At 50.0% G+C, this 13555-nt stretch overlaps 9 protein-coding genes across 9 annotated transcripts; 3 read left to right on the top strand and 6 right to left on the bottom strand.

The window, feature by feature from the left end:
* Positions 1 to 533: 533 nt before the first annotated feature.
* Positions 534 to 1309, bottom strand: KL911_004141 (uncharacterized protein; the record flags this gene model as incomplete). The annotated part of the gene is made up of 2 exons (XM_043199400.1): positions 534 to 783; positions 1230 to 1309. The coding sequence occupies 2 exons, from the start codon at positions 1307 to 1309 to the stop codon at positions 534 to 536; spliced, it is 330 nt and encodes a 109-aa protein (XP_043052965.1).
* A 131-nt stretch (positions 1310 to 1440) lies between these two features.
* On the top strand, positions 1441 to 3072 carry KL911_004140 (uncharacterized protein; the record flags this gene model as incomplete). The annotated part of the gene is made up of 1 exon (XM_043199399.1): positions 1441 to 3072. One exon carries the CDS (start codon positions 1441 to 1443, stop codon positions 3070 to 3072), a length of 1632 nt encoding a protein of 543 aa, XP_043052964.1.
* Positions 3073 to 3084: 12 nt separating this feature from the next.
* Positions 3085 to 4029, bottom strand: KL911_004139 (uncharacterized protein; the record flags this gene model as incomplete). Its single annotated transcript, XM_043199397.1, has 1 exon — positions 3085 to 4029. The coding sequence occupies one exon, from the start codon at positions 4027 to 4029 to the stop codon at positions 3085 to 3087; it is 945 nt and encodes a 314-aa protein (XP_043052963.1).
* Positions 4030 to 4478: 449 nt separating this feature from the next.
* Positions 4479 to 6113, top strand: KL911_004138 (uncharacterized protein; the record flags this gene model as incomplete). Its single annotated transcript, XM_043199396.1, has 1 exon — positions 4479 to 6113. One exon carries the CDS (start codon positions 4479 to 4481, stop codon positions 6111 to 6113), a length of 1635 nt encoding a protein of 544 aa, XP_043052962.1.
* Positions 6114 to 6152: 39 nt separating this feature from the next.
* On the bottom strand, positions 6153 to 7235 carry KL911_004137 (uncharacterized protein; the record flags this gene model as incomplete). Its single annotated transcript, XM_043199395.1, has 1 exon — positions 6153 to 7235. The coding sequence occupies one exon, from the start codon at positions 7233 to 7235 to the stop codon at positions 6153 to 6155; it is 1083 nt and encodes a 360-aa protein (XP_043052961.1).
* Positions 7236 to 7488: 253 nt separating this feature from the next.
* KL911_004136 (uncharacterized protein) lies at positions 7489 to 8982 on the bottom strand (the record flags this gene model as incomplete). Its single annotated transcript, XM_043199394.1, has 1 exon — positions 7489 to 8982. One exon carries the CDS (start codon positions 8980 to 8982, stop codon positions 7489 to 7491), a length of 1494 nt encoding a protein of 497 aa, XP_043052960.1.
* Positions 8983 to 9013: 31 nt separating this feature from the next.
* On the bottom strand, positions 9014 to 10021 carry KL911_004135 (uncharacterized protein; the record flags this gene model as incomplete). The annotated part of the gene is made up of 1 exon (XM_043199393.1): positions 9014 to 10021. One exon carries the CDS (start codon positions 10019 to 10021, stop codon positions 9014 to 9016), a length of 1008 nt encoding a protein of 335 aa, XP_043052959.1.
* Positions 10022 to 10216: 195 nt separating this feature from the next.
* On the top strand, positions 10217 to 12083 carry KL911_004134 (uncharacterized protein; the record flags this gene model as incomplete). The annotated part of the gene is made up of 2 exons (XM_043199392.1): positions 10217 to 10283; positions 10360 to 12083. The coding sequence occupies 2 exons, from the start codon at positions 10217 to 10219 to the stop codon at positions 12081 to 12083; spliced, it is 1791 nt and encodes a 596-aa protein (XP_043052958.1).
* A 9-nt stretch (positions 12084 to 12092) lies between these two features.
* Positions 12093 to 13382, bottom strand: KL911_004133 (uncharacterized protein; the record flags this gene model as incomplete). Its single annotated transcript, XM_043199391.1, has 1 exon — positions 12093 to 13382. One exon carries the CDS (start codon positions 13380 to 13382, stop codon positions 12093 to 12095), a length of 1290 nt encoding a protein of 429 aa, XP_043052957.1.
* Positions 13383 to 13555: the final 173 nt, after the last annotated feature.

Below are 13555 nucleotides of genomic sequence, written 5' to 3'. Positions count from 1 at the left end.
GAATGTATTAGTTCCGATATATTCTGAACACCTTTGTGCGTGCACACATGACATGCATACAATGATGATCTTTACGATAAGCTAGGGTCGGAGTCTACATAGAAGGTCGAATTAGCGCTGCTCTATGACCAATTAGCAAGGGCTGCAAGGGTGCAAGACCCCTGTGCTTTCTAGACAGTTGCCACGGGACTCAAAAACAGGATTCTCTGTGCTGCCCAATTTGTTGGACTCCAGGGGGTCTCAGCAAAAAAAAAAATCCGATTTCTTCGTTCTATTGTTTTTAGCTACTTTTCGCCGTACGTGAACAATACATGTGCTGCAATTTACAGCCCCGAACCTGTAGCTCGGGCGCCAAAAACAAGTGCATCTGCACAGGGGGTTCGTGCAACAACGGCAACAATCGGCTGCATCAGTGTTGCGTCTCGTTGTGTGTTTGTTCAAGTTGCTAGTACTTGCTAATGCTTAGATGGAAAAGATATGCACGTTAGCAAAAGTCGTACGGCGACGTAACTAAAAAAAGGCTAGGCAGAGGCTCACCATATTTCTGGGCCGTTACGAGAGAGAAGAGCAGAACGACTTACGACCCTGTCCTCTGGGTTTTCCTGGCTGGCTGCATCTTCTTGCGGAACTGCTGCTCGTCCAGTTCGGTCTCGTTCGCTTGACTCAGGTAAGAGTGAAACGTCTGAGGGTGTGCGATCCAAATTGGTTGTGCGACCAAAGCAGGTTACATTTGCTGCGTCTATCGGACACGTTTCGCTGACCCTATAACACGCAAGAAACAGGCTCCTTCGTGTCCGCGCAACTGGTCACGTTACCTGGTCTGCACAGCCTGCCATTCCTGCCACTAATCTCTGGCTTATAGCTTCAGCTTTAGTACAGTCATTGCCACAAGCACCGACTTGACGGCCCTGTCAGCCTTGCCGTATCCAGGACCGAGATGGGAACTATCTGTAGTCGAGAACTGCCGAACGCAAATAGCGTATGAGTTCTGCTACACACATCGGGCGCAGATTATAATAATAGCACATGGCCAACTCAGTCATCAGCCTACAAAATAACAAGCAGCAGGCTTGTCGCGGCAGAGATCCCCGATTGGGCTCGAGCCCTCTCATTTCTTCACATACGGCAATTGTCGACCATGCTGCTATATTTAATCAGCTGCTCCTTTGCACTGCGCTTTTGTCTGTGCAGGGGTGTGTTGAAAATTTTTCCCCACATCTGGAAGTGACGCCGGTAACGGAGCTCCAGATCTCAGGCCGTCGTAGCGATCTGGAGCACCAGAGCCCGACACGACAAACTGGCCGAGCATAAACACTGTAGCAACTCTCTCACCGTAGTCCTCGACACATTTCTGGTTTCTTCCTTCAGCCTCCTTCAGCCCCTGTTGTCCCCGAGAACTTTTCAGACAAGACAAATTTTATTTGGTAAAAGAAACTCGCCATGTTCGACGCGAAGCTCTTCAGACGAAAGCACGAGAAGGCGAAAGACGGTATGGTGATTCCCGACAGCATCTACAATATGAGGCTCTACCGCTGCGCCATTTTCGCATCCTGGGCCGCTGTGCTCTGTGGATATGACTCAGGATTCATCAGCGGAACCATTGTGCTGGACTCGTTCCAGGAGGAGTTCGGGCTCAAGTCGATGTCGAAGTCTAGAGTGACAACAGTCAAGGCCAACATCATTTCCCTGTTCCATGTGGGCGCCTTTTTTGGGTCGCTGCTCATATACCCCGTGAACTTCTACCGAGGACGAAGATTTGGCCTTATTATCGCCTCGATCTTGATCATCGCGGGATCTGCCATCCAGCTCGGTGCGAACAGCACAACAGGGCTTGCTCCGCTGTATGCTGGCCGGACCATTTTGGGCGTGGGCATAGGAGGCGTCAGCAACATTGCTCCGATGTACACTGCGGAGATCGCACCGCCAAGCATCAGAGGCCGTCTTGTTGGACTTTATGAGCTTTCGTGGCAGGTAGGTGGTATTGTGGGATACTTCATCAACTATGGAACGAACAAACATTTGCACGGTGACCAGCAATGGCGGGTTCCTATTGCTGTGCAATTGATTCCTGCCGGGATATTCATGACTGGATTGGCCTTCATCGTGGAGACTCCTAGATGGTACTTCCAAAAGCACAAGATAGAGAAGGGGATAGCGGCCTTGACATACCTCCGGAAACTGCCACCGGACGATGAATACCTCAAGTACGAGACTGGGAATCTGCTCGCCGAGGCTCAGGAGGCAGAAAAGAAGGTTGGAGACGGTCTTCTCTCGCCGATAAGGGCAACTTTCACGAACAAAAACCTCAGATTCAGACTGCTGCTTTCCACAAGCACGTTTGTTCTGCAGAACACTTCCGGTATCAACGCGGTGAACTACTACAGCCCGACGCTGTTCAGTGCTATCGGTGTCAGCGGCACCTCGTCTGCGTTGCTGTCGACTGGTCTCTTTGGCGTGCTGAAAGGTGTGGCGACGACGTTCTGGGCTTTCTTCCTGATTGATCCGCTCGGCCGTCGGCAGTCGATGTTCATCGGCTGTCCGATCTGCATTTTCTGTCTCTTCTTTATCGGGTCGTACATCAAGATCGCAAACCCCAGCTCGCATGCAGAATTGGATGCCGGCGGAAAAGCCACCATGGCAATGTTCTACATCTGGTGCATTGCGTACTCCATCTCGGTGTCTGGAATCCCGTGGGTGTACTCGTCAGAGCTATTTGACCAGAGTGTGAGAACTTTTGCTCAAGCCTGTGCCGCGACTTCCAACTGGTTCTGGGCATTCATTTTTGCTAGGTTCACGGGAAACATGGTGAACAGCATGAACGCATACGGTGTGTTCTTTTTCTTTGGCTCGGGAGTCGTGGCGACGGTTATTATCTTCTACCTTTTCTACCCAGAAACCTCGAACGTCCCTGTCGAAGATGTTGGACTGCTGTTCACCCCAGGAGTGCCTGCATGGAGGGCCCGAGAGTACGCCATGTCTGTGATCGAGCAACGAAAAATAGAAGGTGTTGAGGAGTCCGACGTCGAGGTCCTTCCTACGGACATGACCAAATCATCATCTATCAGCGCATAATGTATCTAACGACTAAACATTTTCTAGGTTTTTACGAAGAGTCTGCGAGGCATGCTCGACAGGAGTTTCCTCCAAAGGTATTCCGGTCCAGTAGCCAAATTGTGCGGCGCCCTGGTATATCATGGCCTCCCAGCCTGGAATCACGTTCCAGCCATTTTTCTCGAACTCCTCGTACAACAGTGTCCGGATCACTGGGTGGTAACACATCTCGAGCACAGACCCTTTGGAGGACTCGATGAAAACATCCAGGGTGGCCTTGGCCAGCTTCTCGTCGGCAGTCTGAGGCTTGACGTTCGGCACCGCCAAGACTATGAACTTAGGCAACTCTACGCGGCGCGCCTCTTGCGGAGTGCTCAGATGGATAATGTCTCCTGCAAAACCGTTCTGCTTCATACTCTTAGCCACAGTTTCCACCTCGTGCGCAAATCTGTTGATGACGTAAATTTTAGGGCAGCCGAGATATGTGTGGAGCGCATAGATTGCCGCTCTGCAAGCCCCGCCGGCGCCATACACGAGACCGGGCCGCACTTCCAGACACTTTTTTTTTGCCGTCTCGTTGAAGAGGAACGAATCTCTGACCCCGATGATGTCAGTGTTGGCGCCCACATATACTATCTGGCCGGTTCCGGAGTTTCTTCGCGCGAAAACTGTGTTGATCGATCCGACAACTCTGGCGTCCTCGGTCAGCTGGTCGACAAGAGAGCTGAAAGTCACCTTGTTGGGCATGGTGACAGCACAGCCGAGGATTTTCCCGGAGACAAGCATTTTGCTGAAGGCCTCGGCGTCGTCCGTATCGAGGAGCTGGTACTCCCAATCTAGGCCTTTTGCCGCGAACATGGTGTTCAGCAGCAGCGGAGCCTTGCTGTGTTGTGTTCCTTTACCGCAGAGGTAGAAGATGTGCTTTTCCTTATGCAGAATATGCCACGGCCGGACTGGCTCGAGCTGGTCCCGGGTCATTTTCGCTCGCTCGAGAATAAATTTCACAGAATTTTTCAGTGCTTGTCAGGCAGTGCAGGTTTATGCAGGACCACACGTAGCTGGATAAATTAACAGGTTGTGATATAATCGAGCGCCCCAGTTAGCCATTCGGCACAGGAATACTCCCGGACAGCAAATACACAGACGGCATTCCGTAGCCACACCGTCAACATTCTCTCAAAGAAGCTGGAACGGGGCAGGGAAAGAGCTTCGATGAGCCCTCACTCCAGGACGAAGAGCAGTGCTTGCTTGCCAAGGAAAGCTTGTTCTTCACTATTGCTACCTTCCTCTGTCAAACCCTGTCAAAAATGCCGTTTGGCTGTTCGAAAAAATCTGCAAGGAAGATGTGGCTGTTGTGGATCCATGGCTGTGACACTCTTCTGCGACTATAAAATGGTATCCTCGGAAGGCCTGCGCCTTCACCCATAATGTCCAAAGCCAACTTTGACAACAGCGAGGAAGAAAGAAAATCGGTCGCCAACCTTGAAAGCGTGCAAATCGTGCCTCAGGACTCGGTCAGCGAGCTTTTCGAGGTCGACGACACGCATCTGAAAAGAACCCTTAAAAGTAGACACATCGGCATGATTGCCCTTGTCAGTGTTTTTGGTACGGGGTTGTTTTTGAGCAGCGGAGGAACACTTGCCAAAACAGGGCCCGTCGGGATCCTCATTGCGTACGCCCTTATTGGAACCATCGTGGGCCTGAACCAGATCGCTTTCGCCGAGGTGGCAGCTCTGGCTCCTCTGACGGGATCCACAATCAGGCACTCGGAGATCTTCATCGACGAGGCCGTCGGCTTTGCGTACGGCTACCTTTCGCTCTGGCAAAACCTTCTTCCAGGAGGCCTGGTTTCTGCAGCCCTTATCATCCAGTACTGGAGCAACCTCAGTCCTGCTGTGTGGATTAGTGTTCTGGCAGTTCCCATCGCCATTACGAATCTGTTTTCGGTCAGAATATACGGAGAAGTCGAGTTTGTGTTTGCGCTGCTCAAGATCTGTCTCATTGCTATCCTCGTGCTAGCTGGTCTGGTGCTGGACTTGGGAGGAGTCAAGGGCCAGGAACGACTTGGCTTCCACTATTGGAAGGACCCTGGCCCTTTTGCAGAGTTCGTCAAGACAGGCAATATTGGAAAGTTTATCGGTTTCTGGGCTGCTCTTTCGTCGGTGGTTTATTCTTACGGAGGAGTTCAGGGTATTGCGCTTTTAGCTGGTGAGACTCAAAATCCACGCACGAATATTCCTCGTGCCGCCAAGAGAATCCTGTACAGAGTCGTTTCTCTTTACATGGTTGCAGTCTTCGTTTTGAGTCTGATCGTGCCTTACAACGACAAAAAAATCGCCGTGAGCGACGGCACAGCAGCGCACTCACCATACGTGGTTGCATTCGAAAGAGGAGGCATCAAGGTGCTTCCCCATGTGGTCAATGCACTCACCCTCACCTCTGCGTGGTCCGAGGCCAACGCCGGTATTGCCAGCTCTGCAAGAGTCCTGTTTTCGCTTGCCGCAAAGAAACAGGCACCTCGACGCTTTTTTAAGACCACCAAGACGCTCAACGTTCCGTTTGTGGGCGTTGCCCTGGCTTTGCTGTTCCTGGCCTTGTCCTATATGAGCGTCAACAGCACGGCAGCCACAGTGTTCAGCTGGTTCCAGAACATCACCTCATCCAACCTGCTGGTTGGCTGGATCCTTATATCCATCTGCCACATCAGAATGAATAGGGCCCTGAAAGCCCAGGGATACAAGAGATCCGATCTTCCGTACCACAACAGGTTGGCACCTGCCGGAGCATGGATCTCGCTTATCGCGTCGATAATTCTTCTGCTGACTGGTGGATTCACCACCTTTATCCACGGGAACTGGCAGACCTCCACGTTTGTGTCTGCTTACTGCTCCCCAATGCTGTTTGTGCTCTTCTGTCTTGCTTACAAGATCATCAAACGCACCCCGCTGATCGACCTCAAGGACATCATCATTCCAGCCCTGATGGAGGACTACAAAACTAGACCGGAAAACGACATTCCTCCAAGGGGCATACATAAATTTCTCTCCCTGTTGTGGAGTTAAAAAATTATCATTATTTAGATTTAAATTCAGTCTCAGTTTTCAGTGGTACAAGTTAGGCAGCTTTCTGGAGACATCGAGCTCTTCAAGATAGGCGATTTCCTCGTCGGTGAGTTTCAGGTTGACAGCAGCTAATGCATCATCAATTCTCTCCACCTTGTTAATGCCCAGAATGGGATTGTGATCTTTGGACAGACACCACGCTATGGCCACAGTGGCCATCTTCACTTCATGCTTGTTTGCGAGCTCCTCGACTCTGGAAAGCAGTTCTTTGTCCTTGTCGGTAATCTCGCCCAGCCTGAACATCGAAGCCGAAAAAGGGCTACTGGAACGAGTCGTAGTGTTGAAGATCTTATCCGGTGGTCTGGCCAGCACTCCTCCGGCGAGCGGCGAGTAGGGGACGAGTCCAACTCCAGTTTTTTTGCAGTACGCAATCAGCTCCTCTTCCTCCTCCCTGTGGAACAAGGAGTAATAGCTCTGCATGGAAATAAACTTGGTCCAGCCATGCACTTCGGCAACATGCTGCATCTCAACGAACTGGTACGCTCTCATGGTGGAAGCTCCAAGGTACTTTACTTTGCCGGACTTGACGACGTCGTGCAGCGCCTCCATCGTCTCCTCGATTGGCGTATTTTTGTCGAATCGATGGACCTGAAGCACGTCGATGTGAGTGCCAAGTCTCTCGATACTCTTATCCACAGAGTCCAGGATATTTGTTCTCGAGAGCCCGAACCGGTTGATGTATTCTGAGCCTTCGGCCGTTCCTGGGATAATGATGTTTGTGTCTGGATCCGACTCGTTAGCAGGGAAGAAACACTTGCTCAAGATAACGACCGTGCGTCTGTCGATGTTGTGCTTCTTGAGGAATTTTCCAACGAGGATCTCCGAGTAGCCGTTGGAGTAGTTGCAAGAGGTGTCAAAAGTACGAATTCCGCTGTCATACGCCTTCTTCATGATCGTGAACACCTCGTCCTCGTCTTCTAGCACAAAGTCAAACCATGATTTCCGGCCAAAGGACATACATCCTAGGACAATTCTGGAGATCTGGAGGCCGGACTTTCCTAGCCGAGTATAGAGGTTTTCTGGAATGGTATCCCACTTGAACGAGTTGAACTTTGGTGGCATGGTGGAGAGAATCAATGAAGAGCAGGGCCTTTTTATAGTGCCTTTGAAAGTCTGTGTCTGGGGCCCTTGAAAGTCTGTGTCTGGGCTATAGATTGTTAAGTCCGTCACTGCAGGTGTTAACGGAGAGTGACGTTGTACCACTTGCTAAAGTTTCTGACGTGGATAAACGGATTATATTAGGAATGTCCGTAAAATTGCAGCTCCTCATAACACCGAACTCCGAAACTTAATTGTTTTATTGTATTAAGCTGAGCTAGATCACCTCACTTCTATTTCCTGACCGCACCAGATTCAGGCCCTTGCCAGAGGGCTCAAATGGGTAAAGAGCAGCCAGAATACCAAGCACGCCAAAAAGCGCACCTGCCAGCCAGATAGGAACAGAGGTGCCCGAACTCTCACCGAAATAGTATGCTACCGGGGAGAGGGAACCACCGATGGCGCCCAGAACAGACGCCAGCCCCATCCCTGTACCGCGCGCCTGTGCTGGGAAGATCTCTGTCGCATACGCGTAGAGACAGCCATAATACACGTTCATGAAGAAATTCGTTGCAGACGAAAAGCCAGCGTCACCTGACGGCGTGCGCACGGTCGTGTACCCAAACATGATGGCCATGGTGGCCATGCCGCCAAACAGCATCGTATATCGTCTGCCGAAGGCTCTCACGAGCAGCGCCGAGAAGATTGGCCCGAAAATCGCCGTCATATATGACAACGTCGAGTTCCTGTACACGATGTGGCTGGGCGCCGCCGTGTTGCCGCCGTGCGACTGGATGTAGATGTAGAGGAAGTTGTAGAAGATGCTGGATGAGAAGCCGACCAGCAGGTACGAGAGCATGAGCGACGTGGTGGAGTAGGCGACGATCTTGTTCTGGTACAAGATCCGCACGTGTTCCTTCACTGCAGCAAGCATTTTGGCCGGCTGCCAGCCCTGTTGCGGCGAATAATAGTCTGAGCAGAGCTCACCGCACGCCTGCAGCTGGTCCAGTGTGAGAGAACAGGGACGCTGGTACTTGCGTGCAATTCTCTGCAGAGCTTGCACGGCCTCGTCGTCGCGGCCGGTCGACACCAGAAATTTTGGAGTTTCGTCCAACCGCAGCACAAACAGCCGTAGCAGGCCGCAGAACAGAATTATTCCGCTGTTGGTATACCACACGTACCGCCAGCCGCTGCTGTAGTTGGGCAGGAACCCCCAGCAGATAAGGTTATTTACTGTCTGTCCGATCCCCCACCACATAGCCATCATGGTGTTGAGAAACTGCCACTTGAACGGCACATACTCCATGAACACAGTGACGTCCATAACGAGGTTACCGCCGGCACAGAAGTTGGCCAGCGCATTGAAGATGCAGTACGTGGCAAAAGAGTTCATCCCCCCGGTAGCAAAGCCCAGCAGCGAGGCGAGAATCAGCGACGTGTTGAACGCGAGCTTTCTGCCGATCAAATCGCCGCCAAAACCCCAGAAAAGGGCTCCCAGAACGTACCCCACGTACGTGGTCTGGGTATCCGTGGGGTAGTCTGCGCCAAATTGGAGCGCAACGTACGAATGCACCGACGACTGGATGAGCTCTAGCTGCGAGTCCACCGCGTAGCCGTAGCCAGCGATGCAGAAAAGCTGGAAATGGTACCAGGTGAAGCCAATTTCGTCAATGGCGTTGTTGATCAGGCGAAGCTTCTGAGCAAGCACAGGGTCGCCATGGCGGACCGCCGCGATCTCTTCAACCGTGACTGCTGTTTTTTCTTTGGCCATTAGATAAGAAGAAAAATTCTTACTTGCGGAATTAGTAACTTTTTATACCCGCCAGCTGCAACAGCCTGTCGGAAGGCTCTGGCGGACTACTCGGCTGATTTCTGTGGGCCAGCACAGGGATATGTGCCGAATACGACGCCAAATTCGAGTGGGTCCAGTGCGTGGTTCCTTCTCCAGCGTAGAATAGCCTGCTACGTTTCTCCAAAAATTCGGCCGACGCAAGTTCCGCCGGAGCATATGATGCATAAAGAACTGTGCGAACATGCTCACTTTTTTCGGTCGGAGGTCTTCCCCAGTGGCACGTCCGCGAGTCCCAGATAATGAGGTCGCCGGCCTCGCACGAAATCTTGACCTCCTCACAGCCACGCTCTGTGAACCAGGCGAGCTGCGAGGGAGTCAGCTCGACGTAGTCGTTCTTTTCCCAATCAGGAACAGTCTTGAAAAACTCCTCAAACAAAAGATGAGAGCCTCGGTAAACCACTAAACCACCGTCAGAAGCCGTGTGGTCGCTCAAACATATAATTCCCTGCGCACAGTGGAGACCCTGTTTATATGGCGACTGGTCGAAATGCGGCCACGGTTGGATGGTTCGCTTAACCGGCAGCGTGACATTGAAGCCATCGTAAGATACAAGAAGTTGATCGGTACCCCAAAGATGCCCAAATGCGTCGATAACGCCCTGTTCAAGTCGTGCTTCCCAAAACACTTTTTCGTGGTTGAGTCCGTGGCCGCTGTAAATATTGCCCGGCACAGGAGGCAGGGTTTCTGGTGTCCAAGAGGCGGGATTCGCAAAGTCGACGTTGGAGAATGTTGTTACCAGCTGGAAGACATCTTTCTGGTACTTCAGCGCGCGCTCTCGTGGAATAGCGTTTTTAATCACGACATAGCCGTTTTTAACAAAATCGTCGCGCCAATCGTAGTGTTTCGCTGTGAATAGACGCTCGCTATAGCTATTCCTGTACTCCGAGTCTTTGAGCGGTATGTAAGTGGTGCCCTCGCCGTCTGCGATGGCGTCAGGAAACAGCTCCGCAATGGACATGAGATAAAAATGTTGTGCGGAGATAAGACTTATCACGTGAAGAGCGGAGTTTCCTGAGTTGGGAGGGGAGGTGAGGGCTGCGAAAAAATTATTAAAATGCTCGGTATCAAAATTTGGAAGGTCGGAACGAGCTGAAGAAATTTATAATCTTTATCATATTTTCTTCCCTACAGGTCTATCGCAAGAACTCAAAAAATGCCTAGGGATAAGCGAAGCCGCAAGGGCTGTTTGACTTGTCGTCAGAGGCGGGTGAAGTGTGATGGTACGTAAGTAATAGATTAGTGGTCTAACCCAAGAAACTCGTCCGAGATGCAATAACTGTGCACGATTAGATAGAGCTTGCCGGTACGATCAAAGAGTCCTTTGGGAAGAGGATGCATTTGTGCGAGGGATTGCCTTTGGTCGGTCAGAACAGTACAAAAGGATTAAACAGCAACAGATCGAAAACTCAAGTGAGGAGTATGAACAAACTCTGAGTCAACGGGTGGCGTCCGATCACGTACCATGGCTCCCCTTGCAAAACACTAAAATTTTGTTCATCAATATTACCGAGCAGGACTTTAACCACATTTCGGAGCGCGATGATGAAACGGCTAGCACACCTTCCCCAACACCCAAACAACCTTGCAGCCCGCAGATATCACACCCATTTCCTAGCACTTTTCCCACACCATCGGAAGACGCCTTTCTCCTGGGCGCATTGCAGGAATTTGAGTATCCTTATTCCATAGGTTCGCCCAGCGAGTTTGTGCTGGAACCTAAGAACAAGTCATCGCTTGCCAACCTGGGGCCCCAAGAACGCGAGCTTCTGTTGTACTTCATCAACTCCATTTGCCCTGTCTGTGTGTGTTATCCTGATAAGTCTAAGATCTCGTCCCACCCCCTTGAGTCAATTGATTCCTTTCGGTACAAGCTGAACCCCGAAACCAATCCGTACCTTTATCTAATTGTTCCACTGGCTGCAGGTTCAACAATGGTGTTGAACTCAATCCTGGCCGCTAGCGCATACCAGCTGTTTCTTCTAGGAAAAAAAGAGTTTGAAGAAATATCTGACAGGTACACAAAGCAGGTGCTGGGAGAACTTCCGCACGCCATTGGAGATATACATAACCTGGATGAGATCCTTGCAACGATCATAATGCTCTGTTTCAAGGAGATTTCCTCCAATTGCGGTTCTGGCGCTCAATGGACTACGCATCTTGCCCAGGCAAAAGAGCTACTGAAAGAAACTCGCATGCGCAATAGTGAGAATCCATTGTTTAAATTTTTCACCAGGTACTTTATCAGCCACGAGGTGATGGGGGAAACAGCTTGGGTTGGGGAGAACCATTCAAACGACTCCATGCCTCTTCCAAGATTACCGCAACCCATATTCGACGACCCTCACTTGGAAACACTTCGTAATGACGGTGATACTCGAATCGATCTCGTTCTTGGCTGCAGCGCGTATCTGATCTCAATAATTCATCGGATTTCCATGCTCGGTAAATGCTATGAGGACTTAGAACTGGAAACCTCACAAGCCAGCCGCGATGCCATTGAGTCGGAGATTTGGATCAGACGCGAACACCTCCATCGAGAGCTTGAGGAACTTTGCCAGGAATTCGAACCAACTCCGGAAGTTAGCGAAGAAGATGCGCACTATATTGAAACAATTGCCGAGATAAAACGTCTCACAGCGATCATTTACTTATTTGCTAGGATCGACTTAGAAGCCGTTTACCAGCACGATGGGAGAGTCTCAAAATCCTTCTATAAGAGACATGCGGATACACAGCAAATTTCCAAACATATCGTGTCCCTCATGAGGTCTCTGCCGGATATTTACATGTCTCTGCTGTGGCCATTATTTGTCATTGGGATTGTATCCACTGTGGCTGACGAGGATAGATGGTTTGTTCTGAATGCTTTCACTACTTTACAGAAGACAAGAGAGCTTGGAAGCGTCCGAACAGCGTGCTCTGTCGTTACGAGCGTTTGGAAGGAGAAAGATCTAGGGTGTGACCACATACGTTGGAGAGATATGATTCGAGAGAAGGCAAGTACATTGAGTCTTGCATAAGATAGTTTATTAATTTGTCCACTTGCTTAAATCATTGAGATCCTTAATTTTGTTTGAGCCACCGAATCTCCCTTGAAGGTTATATATATCTCTTTTCTCGGCTGTCTCTGGTCTCCACCTCCATGCTTTGCGATGGCTTTCTTGTAATCCGGACTCTCCTTTCATAACGAGGTCGGATATGTAATGGCCAATGATAGGCATGTACTTGAATCCTTGTCCAGAATCTCCTGTCGCTAAAATGAGGCCGTTCATATCAGGGTGCTCACAAATTAAGAAGTGACGATCAGGTGTATCGGTGCACCAGCATATTTTGGCAGCATCGAAGGGACGCGTGCTGATTTGGGGAAATACTTGCCTCAAAAACCCTCTCATTTGCTCTTCAGCCTCCACAGGGATCTGGTTTCGATAAAGAGGTGACGATATATTTTCGGTTCCATCTCGATTAATGTATCCCGGAAACTCGTTGCAAAACTTCAGGATTCCATTCGCGTCAGGCTCAAAAAGGAACCCTTCGTCCAAATTCAAAAGAACCGGCGAGTTTTTCAGCGCTTTAGCTTCACTTGGGGTGAGCTTTATGTGACCAACAGTCCAGCATTTGGCTAGTAGTTGACCTTTATAGTTGAGTAATTTTGTTGAATTTGCTCCAGCACATATAACGACACGATCAGCTTTCAAAATTGCTCCCGACAATGTGCGAACTCCAACGCAGTTGGAGCCTTCTATAAGCAACTCCTCAGCAGCATCCTGAATAAAGTGTGCCCCCTTTTCTTTGCATTCTTTGTATGCATTTTCAAGAGCTAGCGCTGCAAATGTCCATCCACACTTACTTTTCTGAAAATATCCCTTCCAGTTCTTGAATCTCGATTCAAGATTCAGTGATGAGAAGTCATCTGCAAGATCTCCTTTCCATTCAATCAATCTGGCAAAGTCTTCTGGTGCTTCCAGTTTTTGGATATCTTCTCCTTTGGATTTGAGACGGTTGTAGCGTTGATTGATTTCAGCCACAGCATCGTCTCCTGTCGCTCCGTAAACTATACCCACTTCATGGAATGCTGGCCGGTAAACAGGATCAGATCTCCACAGGTCGAGAGCCTCCAAAGCTAGCTCAGAGTAAAACTCGTCACTGACAGTTGACTGGAAAATTTTATTGATGTCATTGCCTGCAGAAAGCGGGGAAGGAATGGCGTACGGATCCAAGAGGGTCACGTTTTTATGGCCTTTGCGAAGCAATTGTAGAGCTGTAGAAAGGCCAAAGGTGCCCGCGCCAACAATCAGAATTGAGGAATCAGGGCTGATCATGTTAACTGCCTCAAATTTGAGGAAGATAGCTTCTTATAAATAATGTTTGTGGCGCCATGAGAGATCATGCCAATCATGCCATACCGATAAGAATCCGAAAAATAAGAAGCTCGAGACGAGTTGAGAAAAAAAATTGAATCTGTTCAGATGCCCGGCAAAAACTGGATTACCAA

The sequence above is a fragment of the Ogataea haglerorum genome (assembly GCF_019207285.1).
Source record: "Ogataea haglerorum isolate 81-453-3 chromosome Unknown 81-453-3_NODE_12_length_311171_cov_96.283249, whole genome shotgun sequence".
Classification (NCBI taxonomy): Eukaryota; Fungi; Ascomycota; class Pichiomycetes; order Pichiales; family Pichiaceae; genus Ogataea; species Ogataea haglerorum.
The sequence above is the reverse complement of the archived record's forward strand: the minus strand, read 5'-3'. Positions and strand labels throughout refer to the sequence as shown.